This window comes from Toxotes jaculatrix, chromosome 6 (assembly GCF_017976425.1).
Source record: "Toxotes jaculatrix isolate fToxJac2 chromosome 6, fToxJac2.pri, whole genome shotgun sequence".
In the NCBI taxonomy this organism is placed as follows: Eukaryota; Metazoa; Chordata; class Actinopteri; family Toxotidae; genus Toxotes; species Toxotes jaculatrix.
This window is the reverse complement of record NC_054399.1, coordinates 6758602-6779897: the sequence shown is the minus strand read 5'-3', so window position 1 is coordinate 6779897 and position 21296 is coordinate 6758602. Positions and strand designations below refer to the sequence as shown.

The following is a 21296-nucleotide window of genomic DNA, read 5'->3' as shown; positions in this document are numbered from 1 at the left end:
TTCAGCAAATCAGACTGTTCTGTTTACTCACAGAAGATTTTCACAGATTTTGCAGATTTTGTGCTCGTGTCAAATGAGGTTTAATCCCAGTTGCTTAATGTCTCTCTGATTCTGGTTTGGGGTTCTTGAAATAGATCAGAGCCCTGAGGAACATGTCAGTGGCAAAGTACTTGAAAAAGTTTTTTTTTCTTTTTTCTTAATTTCCAGCTATACACAACCAGCACCCACTTTTCATTTGCAAATGCAGAAAAAGCAGCCACACCACTTCATCATTTTATCTCTGAGAGGCAGCAGTGACCCTTGGTGCATCATGATAATGATGATGATGATAATGCCAGATGATGACGATGGTGATGGCGGTGGTGACAGTCATCATCATCATTAACAGCAGCAGCTACAGCACAGCAATTGCCTTGGTAATTCTGATCTTTTGTCCTCATTTTGAAGACATTTAAATGTGATGATATAATGATCATCTTACTCTGTAAAGTGTAAAAAATGATTTTGTGCTCTTAAAAGGTTGTCCCATCTTTAAAAAACAAGACTAAGAGTCTGCAGTCATGCTAAAAGCTTTCCACAACAGTGTTTTGAAGTGTCAACATGAGATGCTAATATGCTCATAGTGGCAAAGCTAACATGCTGATGTTTAACACATATATTTATGTTGTTCATTCATCTTAGACTGAAGTGTTGATGATGTTAGAATTGCTAATTAGTTCTAAACACAAAGTGCAACTGAGGCTGATGGGAATGTCATCAAGTTTGCAGGCATTTGGTTATAAACCAGAGGACACATTTAAATTTTGACCTGATGGTGGAAGTGGAGGTAAAGTCAATCACCAAATTTATTACAATTCACCCTTGGGGGTGTCACGACTATGGGAGGCAAGGACTAGGACCCAAATGCACGACCCCTCAGATGTAGTCCAAAATAATAATTTTAATTCTAACAAAGTAGCAAACAAAGATCACCCATAAAGGGGAAAAAGGCACTAAAACAAAAGTTACAAAACATGAACACAAAATCACTCTTAACGAGGAGAAAAGGCTAAACAAGAAACAAAACCTAACAAGAAACAAAGTAACAAATTAAAACAAAACCTGACCTGGGGTATTATGAAGACGAGAGATTCAAAATGAAGCAAAATACATGAGCCAAGGGCAAGAGACAAAACATGAGACAAAAGCATGGGACACGGCATGAAACGCAGCTTGAAACATGGCAGGAGACAAAAACGATCTGACACTGGACAAGGGGAAACGCAGACTATATATACACAACAGGTAAGGGGAAACAGGTGGAAACAATTAGGGCGGGGAAAACAATTACAAAAGCGGGAAACAAGACAAAGACAGGAAGTAAAACAAGAACAGATACACAAGGGCAGTGAATTAAAAATAAAACAGGAACTACTAACAAACTAAACAACTTAGACAAGAGTCCCAGAGTCCAAAAAGGGGTTCAAAACATAAAAGTTTTCAGAAAACAGTCATGACAGGGGGGACATGAATGTCTGCACCAAATTTAATTTAGTATATCCAACAACTGTTGAGGCATTTCAGTCCAAATCAGAAATGGCAACCTGATTGTGATGCCAAGGGAAAAGTCAGCAGATCAACAAAACCACTGGGATTCATCCTCTGGGAAACATGAATGTCAGTGCAAAATTTTATGGGCACCCATCCAGTAGTTGTTGAGATAACTCACTCAAGACCAAAGTGGTCTCGATGAAGGGGACATGGAGTGCCTAAAAATACATAGATCTAATTATCTTTCTTCACCACAATCACTCACAACATCTGTTGATTATTATTCATGGTTACAAATAAGATGACAAAGTGTCAAAAATTAACATTCATGTTTCACGCCTGACAACCATACCTCCGGCCAAATGAGGTTGGGCTGCACTCACCCCACCTGTCTCCCCAGCTTGGCCTGGTGTGTGTATGTGATAATAATAGCCCCAGACACGGATGACAGGATCTGTCCCATTCTGGCTTGTTGTATGTAAAGCGTTCTTTGTCTTGACCTGGGCTTCATTACATGGTAAGTGAGAACAGATAAACACTGGCTGGTATTTTAGCGAATCTATTGTTCCTCCAGGCTGGGTGAGATCAGCATCGGCAGGGAAAGGTCAGAAAGACTGCAGCAGCCAGTGGGGCTGATTTAATCCCTGGAGCTGTCGCAAGGAACCAAAGACTTTTTGTGAAACGAGCACAGGTCACTTGAATTTTGTTTGAAGTTTGATTGGCATCGAAAAATAAGCTTTAACCCATTTTATCTTTAGGTATGACAATATTGGTGTGTTGGTTAGTACGTACATTCATGGTCCCCAGAAAATGAATCCTAATGTCTCTGGTGATCCCCTGACATCTTGTCTGGCCCCACCAGAAGGTTGGTGTTACCAGTGAGTATTGTCAGAGAGATCATGTTAGAATTATGGATGTGGCAATATATATTTATATTTATATTTATATTTATATCTATCTATCTATTTATCTATCTATCTCTCTATATATATAATTGAGCGTGTTTGTGATTCTTTTTTGGCCGACACATTGACTTTCACACTGAGCCTAAGATTTCCCGGTGTTTGTAACCTCTGACTTACCTGCAGAATTTTCTGGTCTATTTTCAGGATGCTCACTGAACAACACCATAAGGCAACCTCCCTTGATAATCTGCAGGGATTTCAGGTTCACAGAGGAGTTGCTTGACACTGACTTGTTTCCCCTGGGGGACAATAAAAGAAATCAGGATTCTTGAATTGTATCTCTGTGCGGTGCCTGCATAATTCAGGGCACAAAGCCTGTGATGACACTTGAGTGACTCAGACAAGCAAAGAGTCAGACAAGTGAAGAGCCAAGAGAGGATTTTACTGAGCTATATCAGCAGGATTAACAAATGTTTCATTAAATATATCTGGAATTTGGGTTAGTGCTCTAATATGGTGCATATAACAATGTGTTTGTTCTTCTTCTTTACACTTTTCTTTGTTAAAAGTCAGCCATAGAACAGCTTTGAGTCTCAAGCTCTTTATGTGGGCAGGAGCAAAATGTTTATCTGTTTGCCAGACTGAAATGGTAGAACTGTCCTCTCTTGCTTAGATCACAGGCAAGATCACAGCCACGCACGCTGGGCAAAGAACCCTCAGGCAGAAAATCTGGCAGAATGTGAATTATGACATGTAACAAGTAAGAAGTGAGTGTCTCGACAGCAGCCTCTGGAGACCAGTCAGGACATGCTGGGGGTGCCCCTGCCTGGTCATGGACAAGATAAGAATAGATTTAAAAATTAAACTTATCAACATATCACAGAGCACATCATTTACAGCAAACGAATTGGTGGTAGTGACCAAATTTTCATAATGACCACTGGGTGTGTTAAATGCAGCTTTCCACTTGCCTCCCTCCCTAATGCGGACCAAGTGATGTGCATTTCTCAAGTCCAGTTTAGTAAAAACAGCGACCCCCGTGTAACAGTTAGCGGTGGACCTAAGTGGGAGGAAGTAATCTCCTCTTACTTTCAGCTGCTACAGCTGGGCAGGTAGTAAAAAACCGGCAAGCAAAAACAGGCATGACAGCTAAGAAAGGCTGGAAAACTACAGCATGGAAAGCAGACAGTCTGGCAGAAAATGAGTGGAAATGGGCCAGCATATGGTATGAGCTGATTAGGGAATTGGGAACAAGTGAGTAGGTGGGCGGGGACAAATCAGGTGGCAGGAAGGCGGAAAAGTCAGGGTTAGTGCATGGCAGAAGGGAGTGGCAGGGTCTGAAATGACAGGAGAGTTAGTGATATGAAAAAGGCACACAGGGAATGCGTGAATGTATGAATGAACTGTGACAAGTGAGCATCACAAGTGGAGTCATTAGCAAAGCTGGAAGCTGGGAAGAGACTGAGAGCAAGGGAGAGAGTCAGCCTCTAATACTGGCTACTGTTACTGTTCAGCATGCATGAGACAGAGATAATAGTAGTAATAGTCAGAGATAATTGCATTCTCTTGCTTTAGGAGAGTAACTTGAATTCAGTGATTAATATGAATGGGCAAATGGATATGGCCAGAAAAATGGAGCCACACAGATTATTTAGTTGAAAATTTTCAAAACTCATTCCTTCAAATGTACAAAATATAGATCTGGGACATGAAAACAACTCCAGTGGAGAGTAATGTGCTGCCTTGAATGATTAATTAGTCAAGACCCAAGTAAATTATTGCTTGGTGAAAAAGAGATAAGTGTGTTCTTATTTATAAGACTCTCATTTAAAAGTGCCCTAAGACAAATGCCCATGAATAGGGAATTAAATTTGCAATTTTAAATTAATAGATAAGGGAGGTTTATATTAATAACAGTGACACAAGGTAGGTGAAAGGACCCCGATACACACTTGGAAACACAAGAGAATTTAAGTGGAAACCCTTTACTGAAAAATTCACAACTAAGTACAAAAGAAACTAGCCGCTCTAAATGCAAAACAGAAGTTGCTGAAAACTAAAACAACTCAGACTGGAAATACTGAGTTAGGAACTCTAGGTTTACAGCAAGGAATACAGCAGGGGCGTGCCGTGACTTTTACAGATAGGCAAGCAGAACCAAGGAACCAACTACAACCACGTTATTATTGCAACCAGACTCTACTGCCAAACTATGAAATCTGCCTACACACTCACAAACACTGATCTTAACCCTCTGCAGTTCCATCAGGGGTTGCTGCCCCCGTACAGGGTCATCATTAACACGCTTCAGTTCTGCTGCAAAGACTACAAATGTCAGGGATGTGAGGGAACATTGGCCATAGAGGGCATTATATAAGATAAGTGGGGCTCCCTGCAACAGATTCAGTGTAAGCCATCATAGCTAGCTGCCACAGCGAGAAGCCCAGGTACTAAAAGCTATCTGACACTGGGTTAAGAGCTCACGGCAGGTGTTGGGAAGGCAAGGCAAGGCAGGCAAGGAGGTTGCCGCCATGGCTTGGGTTTGTTCCAAGCAGAGAGTTGCCAGCGCGACGGAAATGACCGTCCTAATGACCCAAAAGCCTGCCTCAGGGCATCCTAGTCTGCTGGGTCCATTGTGCTGTCACAAGATAGAATGTAGATACACGCTAAGAGTCACAGGAGAAGGTAAGTGGAAATCCTTTAATGAAGAATTCACAAATAGGGTAAGTACTAAAGAAACTGATCGATCTCGATGTAAAATACAAATTGCAGGAAACTAAGAGACTGAAAATATTCAGCAGGGAACTGTAGGTTTACAGGAAAGAATACAGTACAAACACATATATGTAACTCGGGAAAGACCAACATCATTCTAGCAGCAGCATTCTGCCAGTCCTAAACTAAATAAACTACTGATTAGGATTCTCCACAGGTGTGTTCTCAGCAAGACCCCACTGACGACATTGCACACAAGTGCACTCCTCCTCCCATGAAAGCAGTTAAGTGATGGGGGCAGCGCCAAAACACACCACATAGCATTCGTACCAAAAGGAGGAATAAACAGAGGAATAAACAGAACACACATTCGTACAGGTCTCATGGGGGTGCGATCGTCACAAACAGAGACAAGAAAGCACAAAGAAAAAGGAGAGGATTAATGTAACAAAGCAAAATAAGCGGAGTGTATAATAAGGGTGTGTTTGTGCACTCACTGACATTGATTAATAATGGGTGGGTTTGTTTTCAGGCATTTTCAACAACCACGGCCTTGTGCTCTGCTTTTTAATTGTTAAAAGTCCCATAACCTGGAAATGAGTTTGAATTGTGTTGTTTTTTTGTTTTTTTTTTTGTAAAATAAACTCTGAGGTGTAACATAAAAGCTGTGAAAATATGAAGATGCCCTCAAGGTGGTCCTCCAGATTTACAAGCCAATAAGATGCGTCATAGCTAACATGGAGACATCAGTAAGTTATGGACAGAAAGTCTAGTTAGCAGTTGTGTTGAAGAGCAAGGACTCTTGGCAGTGTTATGTAGCACTAGCGTCTTAGCTGCAAGCTAACAGCTAACACTTGACTAGCAGCGAGAGTGAGCAAGCAGCAGTGTTGCTGCTGTCAGGGCGGACATGAGTTTGCTGATCGCTGCAGACCTTGGTGAGCAGTGTAGATTGGGAATGTAGCTGTTTATATGTATATTATGGTCCACCGTTACCGATCCTGCAGCCATGTTTACCGTAGCCTTCCACACAGCCAAATCTGATCCCAGGGTGCCTTGTTAGTTGACCATTAGCCTACAGTAGTGTTTAATATAATAGACACACATAAACAGTACAAATACATTATAAGTCTTAAAATATGGGACCTTTACCTACTGAGGATTCTGTGTCTCTTATGTGATAGCCCCGCCTCTCAGATCTTTCATGAGCTGCCCAGTTTGTTGCCTAGCATGTATAGATAATCAATTTAGCTGTATGGGGTCTCTTTCACATTAGGATCTTTTGATGCAAACTATGTGACATTAACACGCTATGTGTCTCACCTGCTTCTAAATAATCCCATCCCTGGTTGAAAAAGTCAACCGTGCCTCTGCCGAGTCTGTGCGCGTCTACCGCTAATGAGAGGACAATTAAATATTCTAGAGAGGCAACTGTCGTTAGGCAGTCATTAGTCCTTAGCGAAAGGTCAGAACCAAGGGTGTTGTGCAACCTTCTACTACCACTTCCTGTTCCCTGGGGAACTTGAGTGAGTATTGATCAAACAGTCTGACATGAATGGCAGGTAAGTGCATGTTGATAAGTCTGTTAGCTTACTGTTAAAACTCTGTGAACCCCTGTTGTAGCAGTATATTTCTGTTTGCTCAATGTGGTTCTTTGTCTTCTATAAAAGAAAGAAAAAGAGACAGAAATGAGAAAAAAAAGATGCTTTGACCCTATGTGCAACCATTTCACCTTCATTCACCTATGTTGTGAAGGCCTCCTGAGAGCTTGCAAGAAAATCACACTGTTCTTTGAATTACACCCAAAGCATAATGTAATATAAAAGATAAACCTGACAGTACTGTAATAAAAAAAAGGAGCTCAAAGTCTTTCTGCTGCCACTGTGAGTCAGCCAGTCCTCCATGTCCTGCCCTACAGGTATCTCTCCCCCTTTATTGTTAGGAGGTTTAGAAGTCTGTGATCCCATGTCCTCTAAGGTGTTGACTTTAGCATAGCATTTATTGCCTTTAAATGGAAGTGAGATCCTGTAATATTTACATCAATCTAAATCTGTTCTTTTGCCTTTTTCTTGATCTTCTTTTCTGTCTAGGGATAGCAGACCTGTGAGGGATAACAAACAAATAAACAGTTTTTCTCTACATGGCATCTTTCTCATTATCATTTTATGAGTCCTGCATGCTGAGTTTTCATGGCTGGCCATTTGGCTGCAAGCCAGGAAGCCTGCCAGCTGTTATTGGAACAAGGATAACCCTGAACAGTTTTCTGTGAACTGCCCAGCAGAGTTTACGGGATGCATTTGAGGCTACAAATCTCAGTCATGCAGGTATGCATAATTACTGAGTGAAAACAATGGACCAAGTGAATGAGCCCCTGGTTTAACACCAGTGATTTTTCATGGAGAGTCACCAATGTTGTGAGACATACAGATTTCAAAATCTGGTCAAACCTGGTCTGACACTGCATCAGTCTGAATGAAATTTAAAAAAAAACGGCCGTGCTCTTTATGCACCAAGCAGAGTGCAAGATTGTTAAAGAAACTATGCAAAAATGACTTTTAATGATCAAAATTCCAAGAGAGCACAGTTATTTTAGAGTCCATGCTTCACTATTACATTAATGAGTTCCCGAGATTCAGAGTAAATGTTGCCATTAAAGACTTTTTGATTTTAGGAATTTGAGGATATACACATGGTGTCATTCTACATGCACTCTGACTGACTGCACAGACTGAAGCTTACACAAGTCACTTAATTCTTGTATTTGTTGTTATATTCCCAGCATGGCCAGATTAACCCACTAGGGGCCTTGGGGCAAGAATGAGGCTCCTGTTGATCCCCCTCTTTCCACTCTTTGTGCATTGTGTGTGTACCAGATTGCCTTTGAGTACAGCACACACAGTAGAGTACTGATAGCAGATAAATTTTGCCTAGAGCCAAGAAAACCAAGCAATAGATAGAAATAAACTAAATGACTGCAGGTTTGCTGTCTGTCAGTTGGTTTATGGTAATTTGAACAAAAATATAAATTGGATTTATTAATGTCTTAATGTAGGTTTTGACACAGGGCACCATCCAAGACAGAGTCCTGTCCAGTGTCTGGATTAGGCCATAATGCAGGACTCATATTGCTCTTATTATTTCATACTTGGGGTGGGGCTTAGTCCAACACAAATTAGCAATCAAGTGGTTATAGTTACCCTTTTTTTCTTGGATTCCTGGAGCAGTTGCTTGCTTTGCCTAGTTTCAAGCCTTAGTCCCATGGCTTTAACAACAATCTTAAACAATATTTTGTGCCTATGCACAGAATTCAGCCAGTCACTAACCACAGGAACTCTTATGTCTGAAGGTGATATTAACCATTAGCTTAAATTTTTTATTTTGAGTATTATTTGTCATGATTTAACACCATAGTTACAGGCGTTTTGCTCAAATGTGAAAATCTGATTTGCATTTCACCACAGATCATCAGAGAGAATTAAGAAAAGCGTTTCTCTCTATTTGACATTAATTCTTGTTAACAGCACTTTTGTCAGCACCTTTGTTCATGGATTATTTTTGTGCAGCTCAGTGCTGATGTTTTTAGTGTGGCTGAATCTGAAAATTGGATCCCATTAATAAAAGAACAGGGGAGAGAGTATTTATCTAATGCAGGATGCGCTTCTGTCAGCATGGGATGGTTTTACAGCAACAATGGTGCCACTTTATTTTTTATACTCTCAGAGGCTCACCTTTCAAATTCATCTCCATAGGTATGTGCTCCTTATTCTGACTTGGCCAGGCCCAGTTATTCCAAATAGCTCCAGTTGCGGTAAATAGTTTAACCTTTACTTCACTTCATTTACATTGTGTCAGTCCATACATTTTTCCACTGAAACATCAAATCAACAAATGTCCTCCATAAAAGATTCTGATTATGGTCACAGTCCTGATAGAATACAAAGAGACAGCATATTCACAGCAGACCACATTATCACATCAGATTCACTTGGTTATGTGCGCTTGCAACATACATGGCTGTGTAATGTGACAGAGAAGGAACAGCTGGTGTTGGCATCACTGGACTGTCCTGTTAAGAAATGCTTCATTTTTATGAATGAATGAATGAATGGCCTGGTTCCAATAAGCTGCAAAGACACACAAATCTGCAAGTTAAATGTAAATGCTAAATTATTCATAATGTTGTTCAGTCTGACACATCTACATCTATGAGGAACCTGTGCCCAGGCTGTGTGTGGTTGTGTGCGGTTGCGTACAGTCAGGGAGAGCAAGAGGCAGATAAATAGTGAGCATACATTTTCCCATTCGTGTGCATACGATACAGTAAACTGTATGTTCTCAGTACATGTGGGATTTCATTGTTAATTTCATGGTCTTTTATTTTGTCACAGTATTGGGCATGAACCTTTTCTCTGAGACAATGAACCAACTATTATATGATTTGTTACTCCTAGGAAACAAAATAGCACAGATGTTGTGCCCTTTCCATTATTCTCAGTTTCAAACAAATATGCACCAATGGGCTTTTCATTTAGTTTGCTCTTTTATTGTCTTTAAGGTGTACAAACTACTCCTGTTAGCCTATGTTTTAAATATTTGTTTAGGTTTCATTTTTTCTATTTTGCTTTTACTGTATCAAACAATGTACACAAATGCATCATATAGAACAAACACAAACACAGCAACTGGCCAGCGCACTGGGAAATGTTACTATTACTCAAATCATAATTCAGACTTGCTTTATCGAAGCAAATCCCTCAACAATTAAGAGTCAGAGAGTTTTATCAGCAAAGTGCTCATGCACTGTTCATAGTGTTGGTCGTTTTCATCCTTCCATGAGTGTAAAGAATGGTTAATTCCACTCATAATGCCAATTCTGTGGCAAATGTTCACTGAAATTTACTATTAGATTTTAAATGAGTTCATCTCAGACGTGTCTGAGAGCTACAACTATTTAAATCTTGTTTATGATTGACATCTATACATATTCATGACAGTTTACCCGAGAGCAGTGCGAGTATTGCCTGTCAGAGGCAGAGAGAGAGAGAGAAACAGACAAACAGCCAGAGAGCCGCTGTATAACAAGTAAAAACATTTGTGGCAGAGTGAATCTTGGAGCACACAGTGAAAGTGGGGCGTGTCCCACTGGGTAGTCCATTATGATTATGTTGTTCTCAAAAGTCAAAGCGATATTTGACTTTCTCTGTTGACATGGTTGAGATGAATGCACCCTCATGAAGAACAGCTCCAGATCAATACTGTTATAGGCAGCTTTCTCTTATTTACTTTGTCAGTCAGTCATTTTCTCCATCAGCTGGCCCCCATCACAGAAAGCGAGTCGTCCTAGTCAGACATCCATTTGGACCAGTACCAGAACAGGTGGTGCCTCAGCCACTTTGGCCTTGCGACGAAGCAGATGAGTCAGGCTCCTGAAGGATGGAGTGGCGTGGAGGAGAAGTTCCTTGAGACCAGCCCGAAACTCCCTGCGAATCAGACAGTAGAGCACGGGGTTGAGGCAGCTGTTAGTGTGTGCCAAACACACAGTCAGGGGAAAGGCGTAGGCCTGCACATTGTAGAAAGCCTTGCTGAAGGGCACAAGGTCAAACTTAATGAGCACTCCCCACAGAGTCAGTGCCTGATTGGGAAGCCAGCACAGAAAGAAGCTCAGAACCACGATGACAATGGATTTGGTCACTTTGGAGCGACGGTTTTGCCGGCCCTGCTCGATCTCTGGGCCCGCTACACCTGTAATGCGTCGGGTGAGGATCAAGCGCAGCAGCAGTAGATAGCAGACAGTGATTATGATCAGAGGAATAAGGAAGCCCAGCAGAACCTTTTGCAGCTGGTATAGACCCAAAAGAAGCTGCGGATCCCAGCTGCCTGAGTCTGGAAAGCGCACCAGGCACAACTCCTCATCTGACACCTGTGCACTGGTGGAGTAGATGGCATGAGGCAAAGTGGCCAACAAAGAGACAGCCCAGATGCCCAGGCTTGTCCACTTGGCCCTAGCAGCTGCTGCCCGTCGGCTGTGCATCTTCATTGCAGAGGAGATAGAGTAATAGCGTGCGGCGCTCATGGCTGTGAGAAAGAACACACTGGCGTACATGTTCATGGTGGTGACAGAGCTGATAATTTTGCACATCACACGGCCAAACGGCCAGCGGAAGTCCAGGGCTGTGTCCACTGCCCAGAAAGGTAAAGTGAGAACAAACTGGAGGTCTGTGATCGCCAGACCCATCACAAAGCAGTTGATGGATGATTGCTTCTGCCTGTAACGGGAGTGCAGCAGATACAGAGCCAGCGAGTTTCCCACCAGCCCGAGCGCACAGACTATAGAGTAGACACACGCTATCATCACACGCACCACTAGACTGGAGCTGTCTCCTTGAAATTCCATGATAGACTCCTTGGTGAGGAGCTGCAGCCAGCAGTGCAGCGACAGGTTCCTGGTGGAACCTCCGCTACAGTTTCCAGGATTGTCCTCCTGTAGTATTTGCTGCTCACATGGCTCTGGAGCCAGTGTTTGAACTCCAGTCTCATTCAGCTGCATGGCTGGACACTCTGTGCTCACATATCACGTTGGACAGGAAAGTTGGACAGCTATGTGTTACCAAAGAGAGAAAAAAAAGTTTCTTTGAATGTCATTTCGAGCATTCCTCTTCCTTCTGTTTCAGCTCGTCTCCCACAGCGCTTCAGATGCTTTCCGCTCCCACGATTATCCTCCGCTCTCTCCACGACTACTCACAGCTCTGCGCGCCACGTCCTGTTTATAGGCTCCACGTGAACGCGCACAGCTCAGTCGCGCTGTCGACGCTCCTCTCCTCCAGCAGGAAGGAATATGGGACCGAAGCGAGTTCACGCTCTGATAGACGCAGACACATCAAAGTCACCCAGCATGTCCGTCAGGGTTGAGGCTTAATGTATTTTGACACGACACCGGCACCGTCAAGATAATCATGTTTTATACTGCGGTTAAGGGAGCTGACGGAGACGCGGAGACAATGGTGCGCGTAAAAGATGCAAAGGTGCGGAGAGAACGCCTGTGCTGAGTTCCGACTGTACATTTAATATTGTTCTGTGTTTGATGTTCTCACTCTACACATCAGGAGGTGCAGAACATAAAAGCGCCACAGTGAACCTTACTGTTGGCTTTTTTTTTTAAGAGCAACGTCTGTCATTCCCTCTAGAGTAAACACTGATAAACCACACTATGTGTATGTGTGTGTGGGTGTGTGTGTATGAATACACCATTCAGATCAGTATGTGTTTTTCATTAACACCCCTCCCCGGCTGCTGCCAATTTTCAAGAAGGGACATTTCTCTGGTCAGGAGAATGAATATAAAGTTAATGTGTGCGTGTTGTAATGTGTGCGTGTTGTATTGTATGTTGTTTACATTTTTAGCTTTAAAATGGTCGAACTGTTGATGGCTATCCACTGACTACAAAAAAAAAAAAAAAAAAAAAAAAAAAAGTACTGAGTATTGGACGTCATATTTCAGTAAAATTCCATTAGGTAATAAATGAGAAAAAAGATCAAAACAGAGGATTTGTGTTCTCATGCAAAATAATCAAGTTGTTTAATGCATTCAGGAGAGTAGACAGATTTGCAGAAACTATCAGCACAAAAAGTAAATAGAAATAAAATCATAAGGGAGCTGATTACAAAAAGAGTGAACCATTTAACTGAATTCTTGGTATAAAATCCTTCAAACAACTGATTGTAAAATGTTTTCTGGCTCTGAATTTGCACCGTTGTGGTTAGAATCACTACTCATGAAGCTTCCCACTCTTTTCTGTGGTTCTGCTCAGCAAAATTGTACATGCAAACATGCTTCCTCTGTCTCATGATGTGCTGCAAAACCATAGCTGTATAATCAGAATTCACCTTTCTTCAGTACTCAGATGCCGGCTGGCACCAAGTGGGGGAATGTGCTGTGCCACCTGTTGCAGCCAGTGGCACGGGCGAACCGGACAGCCGCCCGGGGCGGCATCACACGGGGGGCGGCACAACCACGTGAAAAAAAAAATCATCTGCACCGCTAAGCTGTTTTCTATTATCTATCATATTACTGTGTGGGGAATTGGCAAATTGGCGCCGTCCCCATCTCCCAGCAGGCACCACCAGCATATGCATGTAGAAACGGCACCGTGACCCAGGGTAGTGGTTAGTTTGGAAGAGTGTGGGAGTCGTCCCTAGTGATGGTCCTCTAACACTCGAGGCTCCAACACATGCGCGGTAGCTCATGAGGCAGTTGTATTGAGTTGTATATAGACATATAATCCTAAAAACATTAGATATAGATAAGACATATAGATTCATTACATATAAATACCAGCCTCATCTGTGCCATCTGAATGGGGTTTTTCCAAGGCTGGGGAAATAGTTTGTAAAAGAAGAAACCGATTGAGTCCAAAAACTGTAGAAAAACTGTTGCTTCTTAATAAAAACTCAGTTACAAATAAACAGTTACACAAGCACACCCTCTTTACCCACGTACACATAAACCTCTTTACCAACAAAGCCCTAAACATGCCATGACATAATCTGTATTTGCACCAGTAGCATGTGAAAATGACATCAGTCTGTATTTGTAGAGCACATCTCATGAATGTACCAGCACTATTTCAATGTTTCACAACACAAAATATAAGTGAAGATTATGTAGGGTTACAATCAGTCAAGCAAAATAACAAACATGGTCTTCTATTATTATTATTATTACTCCACTTTATCATCTGGTGCAGTCAAACAGAAAAGTACTATTTATCTAGCTCCATGACAATCAGACTCCCCATCTCCCAGCATATGCATGTATAGACGGCACCCTGACACAGGCTCTCGGGCCTGCTCGGGGGGCGTCGCACAGCCCAAGAGAGGAGCATGAGAGTGCCCGGAGGATATGTGTTGTCAACCAGAGTTCTCACTGTTGCATCACCTATTAACCTGTCCATAATTGTTGGCTGTGTGCATTGTTCTGTTTCAGTGCCAGCCACCATGGGGAAGTTGTTTAAGTGCCCTGAGTGAAGCTGCAGCTCATCAACAGATCTATGAAGCATGCTGTCCTCTTCACAAATTCCAACTGTTAAATGAGAATAGATGCAGTTAAATCACAAGAACTATCAGGATTTCAATGATTTGTTTTGGGTTTTTTTGAAAGCAAACTTACTTTTCTTGTTATCTGCGAAATGAATCTGCTGGCCAATGGGATGATCATCATATGACTCCTCCTTGACAAAAATGAGATCGTTACGTGCACGTTAATAGGTGATGCAACAATGAGTACTCTGGTTGACAACACATATCCTCCGGGCACTCTCACGCTCCTCTCTTGGGCCTGAGAGCCTGTGCACTTTCATGTCAGTCAGGGTGCCATTTATACATGCATATGCTGCTGGGGCATGCTGGGAGATGGGGACAGCTCCCACACTCTCCATAAAGCCAGACACCACCCTGAGTTACGGTGCCGTCTATACATGCATATGCTGGGAGATGGGGTCTGACTGTCGGATGGACTGGAGCTAGATAAATAGTACTTTTCTGTTTGACTGCACCAGATAATAATAGATAATAATAATAATAATAATAATAATAATAATAATAATAATAACAACAATAACAACAACAATAATAATAATAATAATAGAAAACCATGTTTGTTATTTTGCTTGGCTGATTGTAACCCTACATAATCTGATGTCATTTTCACATGCTACTGGTGCAAATACAGATTATATCATGGTATGTTTTGGGCTTTGTTGGTAAAGAGGTTTATGTGTACGTGGGTAAAGAGGGTGTGCTTGAAGAACAGGGCAGTGGGTGTGCTTGTGTAACTGTTTATTTGTAACTGAGTTTTTATCAAGAAGCAACAGTTTTTCTAACAGTCTTTCAACTAACTCTCAAAACACCTAACAAACGCAACAAACCGACATACTCTGCAAAGAAAAATTCAAATGACCACCACTATGCAGAGCTATTCTATCTCTGAACACACTCGATCCCGCCAAGTGATTCACATGACAAACCAAACCAATCAGGTGATTCGTATGACGTCTGAAGCACTCACCTGCTTCAAACGTCAGTGGCCAAACCACACGTTGGCACAGTGGTTCAATACAACTGCCTCATGCGCAACCGCGCATGTGTCGGAGCCTCGCGTGTTAAAGGACCATCACTAGGAACGACTCCCACACTCTTCCAACCTAACCACCACCTTGAGTCAGGGTGCTGTTTCTACATGCATATGCTGGTGGTGCATGCTGGGAGATGGGGACGGCGCGAATTGGCCAATTTCCCACACAGTAACATGATAGATAATAGAAAACAGCTTAGCGGCGCAGATGATTTTCTTTTCACGTGGTTGTGCTGCCCCCCGTGTGATGCCTCCCCGGGCGGCTGTCCGGTTCGCCCGTGCCAAAAACCACCACTGATGTTGACGCTTAACACGGTGGAGTCTCAGACTGTTTTTAGACCGACGGACGGTCGGTCGGACCTCGTCCCCGCTGTCTTGTCCGCACACTCCGACAGACGTATCCGATCTCCCAAAACATCGCTCAGCGCGCTCTACTAAATCTGTAAGTATTTATAGTGAGTGACCTGCGTACAACTCTTTGTTGTCAACAGCTGCTTTTTATGATTCAGATACTCTCTTACCGTAGTCTGACTGCGTTAAGTTGAGGTTAAGTCACTTTTAACAAGAGAAACCCTCGTTAAATAATTTTAAAAATAAGACGTTTAAATGAATAGCTGTTCTGAGGAGACTGGTAAACAAGTTTTCACGCGGAGGAGAGTGTATTTCGGCACAAACGGTAACCTCTAAGAAAAAACAAAATGTTTTATTTGCTTTTTTTTTGTATTTTTTAAAAGCCGTGGGATCAAGCTGGTAAATTCGTATTCCTACCACGAGTCATCTTGCCGGTGTAGTCCGCTCCCTATGTACCGACGCTACTTTCTCACTTGCACATTTGAAGAGTGGTGTAAATATGCGTGACTAGCGACACTCAGTTCACCTGCCGCTGATGTTTTGAAAGCAACACCGGTTTGTATGTTGCACGTCACTCAGTCTAGACTGACGCTATTGTATTACATGTCACACCAGAAATCACACACGGGGGCAGCATTATTCCAACTTTGTTTACTTCATTGTAAACAAGCAAAGCCAGCATAATGAGGGATCTTCTTAACTGCAATACATTGGGATCTCTGTTTAAAAGAGGCTTTAGTCATTGTGTCTCTCCTTTATTTCCTGACATGAGGTCAATGTGAGATTAGGCCTGTGAGTGCAGCCTGTTCCTGGGTGGCGGTTGTCGGAGCTGTCCTGGTTAATCATACTAATTTGAATGCAGCTCCTCAATGACACAACTTTTTTTTTTGGGTTTTATTACTGGTGATACTTCAGTGACCCCTCTCTAACTGGCCCATTAAACCGTCTTGGATGGCTCGTTCATCCTGTGTGACAGAATCATTTTTAAAAAATGAGAGAATGATTAGATGGATATGTTTTGATGTCTTTGTGCCTGGGGTTCTGACTGTCTCTTCAAATGAGTGAACATTTACTGTCTTGTCCCAGAGGGGTCTGAGATAATATTTCTGATGTCATACTTCTGATGCCAAAAAATCATGTTGGAGCGTTTGGCTACAAGTTCACGGAGCTGGCCTCGGGCCCACAGTCAAGATCACCTTGACGGTGATTAGTATTCCAGGGTGCAAAAAGAACAATTTCAAATTGTCATCTGTTAGGCTAATATTTTGTAAAGGCCTAACTCTGGGCATGCAATTCTGCTGTCAGAGATTCATCTATGACCAGACACCTCTACATCAAGACAGAGTGCTTCAGGGACAATTTAAATGCATGCGGTTTTAGACTCTGTCCACATTTCTGAACCACAAGTGAGCTCCTTCGTTTCTGTCCTTCGTTCAGAACATGCAAGGGCAAGAGTGCTTTTATTTGTTCTCCAGAATATATAATTCCATTCAATAATATACACAGAATAAGTTCACATTAAAATGGAGTGCCAGACCTAGTTTTAAGTCTTTTAAGTCTAAGCTCCTTGGTATATTTCTGCTGTCAGAACAACTCTCTGTGGAAATTAGACTGATATTTGTAATTGCAGCAGTTGCACAAACAGAGGTTTAAAAAAGTGTGTTACACTTGTTTATAAGGCTTCTTTCAGATTCACTTCTGGTGGCGAATGGAGTCACCAGCTATGGGGTGACACAGTGCCCGGTTAATGAAACCTTCAGTTGTTTGCACTGTGTGTGTGTGTGTGTGTGTGTGTGTGTGTGTGTGTGTGTGTAGGTGTGTGTTGACTCACCACCACATCCCACACCTCCAACAAAATGGACCTTTATCATGCTGTATCTGAGCTGACTGGACTGAGGTGTAGTCCGTTGTGTGTGTCATTTATCTGAGTATTCTGCTCAACAGATAATATCAAAATGGACAATAAATAGCAAACTGGTGTCTTGGGCATTATGAAATGCACCTTACGTAAAAGAAGACCCAGAAGATTAAAAAACAAAAAGGCAAAAACTGATTTAGAACGTTCTGCATGGATTTGCATTTCATTAACCACTTCAAACCCCATGAAGCCCTGCAGAACTTTAAAAACATATTGTTAGAAGTTACAGAGAGACTTCATGTACTTTTGACATGTTAATGCAAATGAGAACTAAGCTTTATGCAGGAGTGTTATTCATTTATTTAGACAACCAGTTAAAATGTATGTTACTCTTCTTAACTGGGGAGGAGCAATATACGTTGTTTATGCTACCTTGTTGAGTCTAAGAGTGTTGATTGCACTTTACCTCTAAACTGCCAAACATTTTAATAAGGTTACTGGATCCAAAGCTGATTTAGAATGCCTCCTACTCACCGAGAGGTGTCTGCTCTGTCTGCATTTTACAGCACTCGCTCTGCCTACAGTTCTGACAGAGTGATCAGAGGCAGAAGTAATTGTAGTGACTTCTAGACATTTTCAGACCGTCTGCGCCTTCAGAATTTATTTACATTTCTCCATCCGGTCCCATATGAGCTTTTACTTCAACAAGGTGTTGTGTTTTTTAGGCTATAGTCCATGCCTTTAGTAAAAATGTGCAGTCAGGGGTCATTTTTTCTGCTTTGCTCAAACATAGGGGGAAAAAAAACAGCTGCACCAACTGTCTGCTGAAGCTTGCAGAAATGTTGCATGGCAGATGATATTTCTGGCACAACTCCTGTTGGGACAGTTCTGATTTTATGAATTCGGTGATCAGTCATATCTTGTTCATCGTTGGATGCATGTCTTTACTGAAAGTTAATTTGTCATTCTGTCGAGTTTGAACTCAAAGCCTGTCTGGCCAAGGCCAGTCTGTTTACACAGCTTGCATCACAGTAATTTTAACAGACAAACAAGTGAGAACTGTTTATTGTGCTCTTCACAGCATATGCTCTGAAACTGCTTCTTAGCTGTGGGTGAAAAGCTGACTTATGCAGCATTGTTGTTTCACCCCTTTTTCAAGCTATGTTAACACAGTAAAAAGGCTGTATAAATAAATTATACAGATACTGACATTAATTAACACAAGTACACAAATAAATAAATGACATTTCAAGATTCAAGTCAAGTTAATTTACTGAAAGAGGCACAAAGCAATTAATTAATTTTCAGTTTTTTTAATTTCACTGATTTAACTTATGGTTCATCAGCCACATGGGTTCAGAGCCCACAAATTGGCTGTCTGGAGTAGTTTGCCCTTCACCCTGATTAAGCTGCACGCAACAGCTATGCAACAAGTCTGCAGGGATCATAGTTTGTGTGGCAACACGGTGGAACTTTGCAGAAACACATGCATGATGATTCAATTCAATTCAGTTCAGTTCAATTTTATTTATATAGCGCCTTCCACAATCAAAATTGTCTCAAGGCGCTTTACAGAGACCCAGGGCCTGACCCCAGAGCAGTCTAAGGCAACAGTGGCAAGGAAAAACTAAATAAGGAAAAACTAACTAAATAAAAGACTGCAGTCCTTTATATTTTTATCCCAAAATGCATTATTAAATACAATATATTGCTTTTCTGTTTTGTACTGTGCACCATCATTGCTTTATGGATTTGGGAAAAGTCAAATGCAAATTTCCATGACTGTTGAAAATATATGTAATCTAACTTAATTATAAATAAATTTACACTTTATGTGCCCCTCTTGACTGATCAATTTCTGAGCCATGGAAACTGCACTTATGTCCCCTTTAATCCAACCATTTAATTCATACTTTAATTAAATTTTATAGTTTGAGCACTTAATGCCAAATCATTGTTTGAAAAGTTATTAAGTCACTTCCACAAACTAATGGCAGCCTGAGTCATTTCCTTATTCGCGTTGAGCTGCACCAATGTCTGATATCTGCATGTTCTATTAACTCATACATGGATTCATTCTGATTCACAAATTAGTCACTCTTGTTGAGTGGTGCACCCTTACTATTAACTGCTGTAAACACATTATGCTATGTATATTAATGTGTATTAGAGGAGCACTTTCTAAGAATCCATTAAGAAGAAATGTTTAGCCTTCCAGTTTCAGTGTAACCAGTAAATGTAATTCATAGAGACCTTCATTATCACACAGTTAATCTAGACCAGGGCAACGTCACTGATAATTTCCTGTGCTGATGTATGCCTTGGGTCAAGAGTCAGAGAGGTTGTCCACAGCTGATATTTGGAAAGCTCACGTGTATAGTACAGATGGAAATAAGTGGCATTAAGAGGCTGCAGAAAAATGGATATCAGTTAATACCGGCTACAGTAATGTGATTACAAAGGTTAATCTAATCATTAACAAAATGAGCTCAGCTGAAAGCAAGTATAAGCTATGTTTTAGCATCTCATCCTGCAGACATAATCACATTTCATACAACCAATATATTGCTTGATGCTATAGATGAATTGACTATGGTACAGTTTAACAGAGAACCAGTGAACATATGAAAACGTCCACTTTTAAAATCTTTTTATTCAAAAAACTTCCACTGGAGTCCTGTTAGCTCAACATGTTTTTCAGATTCGTGCTGCAGCAGAAAAGCACATTGCAGCATAACTACAAAAAAAAAAAGAAAAAAAAGACCAACGAAGTAACACTTAAAACTCACACTTCTCTGGTCTGTGAGATATTGATTAAGTTCGAGGGCTCAAACTTGAGTTTGTGGTTAGGTGTTTTAATTCTCCCCCTTCTCTCTCTGAAAACAATTTTGTTAATAAGAAAGTTTGGAGGTTCTCAAGAATCTTCCAGCCAACAGCAATTTTATCTGGGTCAGCATCACACCTTGAAAGCAAAAGCCCCATTTGTAGATTAAAGAAGAAGACGATGGCATTCTTTGATTCACTCACTGAGTCTTTCCATCATTCCCTTATGGCTAACCAAACTCAGTGGGAGCCGATCTATGTGTAGAGGCCTCTTGGCTCCTCAGGGATTTGGCTAATCAAAGGGACGGGTTAAGGTGCTGATTAGAGATGCCAATGGTTGAGAGACTCTATCCTTGATTAAAGACAAAGCAAGAGAGAGTCAAATAAAAGAGGACAGGGGACAGATGGAGATCAGAGATAGAGAGATGAGCAGTCAACCAGCTGATACATCATCAGTCCACGCTGACACAGAACATATTGTGCTTTTATAAATGGCACATAAAATGTACTTATCACTTTCATATTACATGCAAGTTTAATACCGAGATTTACATTATGGTATTATTTACTTTAAATTGATACTTTTACGGAATACATTGTCCTTACCTCTGCAGACAGTTGATACTGATTAGTATGTAAATCAAAAATTTGGGATGAGCCCAGAGCAAAGTCAGCCATTAATAAATCCATCAATAAATTGAAAGGTGACAATTAATCAATTTTGCAAGGACTGGAGAAGAGAAAGCCTCCAGCTACATGAAAATGAAGTCCAGTAAAAATCTGATGTTGTTGGGGGAGAATCTGATTTTTAATGCTATGTGTCTGTAAAACCCACAAAAGTTGAACTATCAACAGATGAAAATCAACAGCTGTGATTTATTTAAGTTGACTTAAGTGAGGCGTATGCTCGAAACAAACAAATTTGTTCGTGTCTTCTGACTGTGCCTGAAGGCAAAAGTGTTTATAGCTGTAATGAACAACCAACCTTG

At 41.3% G+C, this 21296-nt stretch overlaps 1 protein-coding gene across 1 annotated transcript; it reads right to left on the bottom strand.

Annotated features, from left to right (window-relative positions):
• Positions 1–10491: 10491 nt before the first annotated feature.
• rxfp3.2b (relaxin family peptide receptor 3.2b) lies at positions 10492–11694 on the bottom strand. The gene has a single exon (XM_041040705.1). It carries the CDS (start codon positions 11692–11694, stop codon positions 10492–10494), a length of 1203 nt encoding a protein of 400 aa, XP_040896639.1.
• Positions 11695–21296: the final 9602 nt, after the last annotated feature.

Coding starts and splice junctions, on each gene's coding strand:
- rxfp3.2b (XM_041040705.1), bottom strand. CDS start 11,694: ATGCAGCTGAATGAGACTGGAGTTCAAACACTGGCTCCAGAGCCATGT.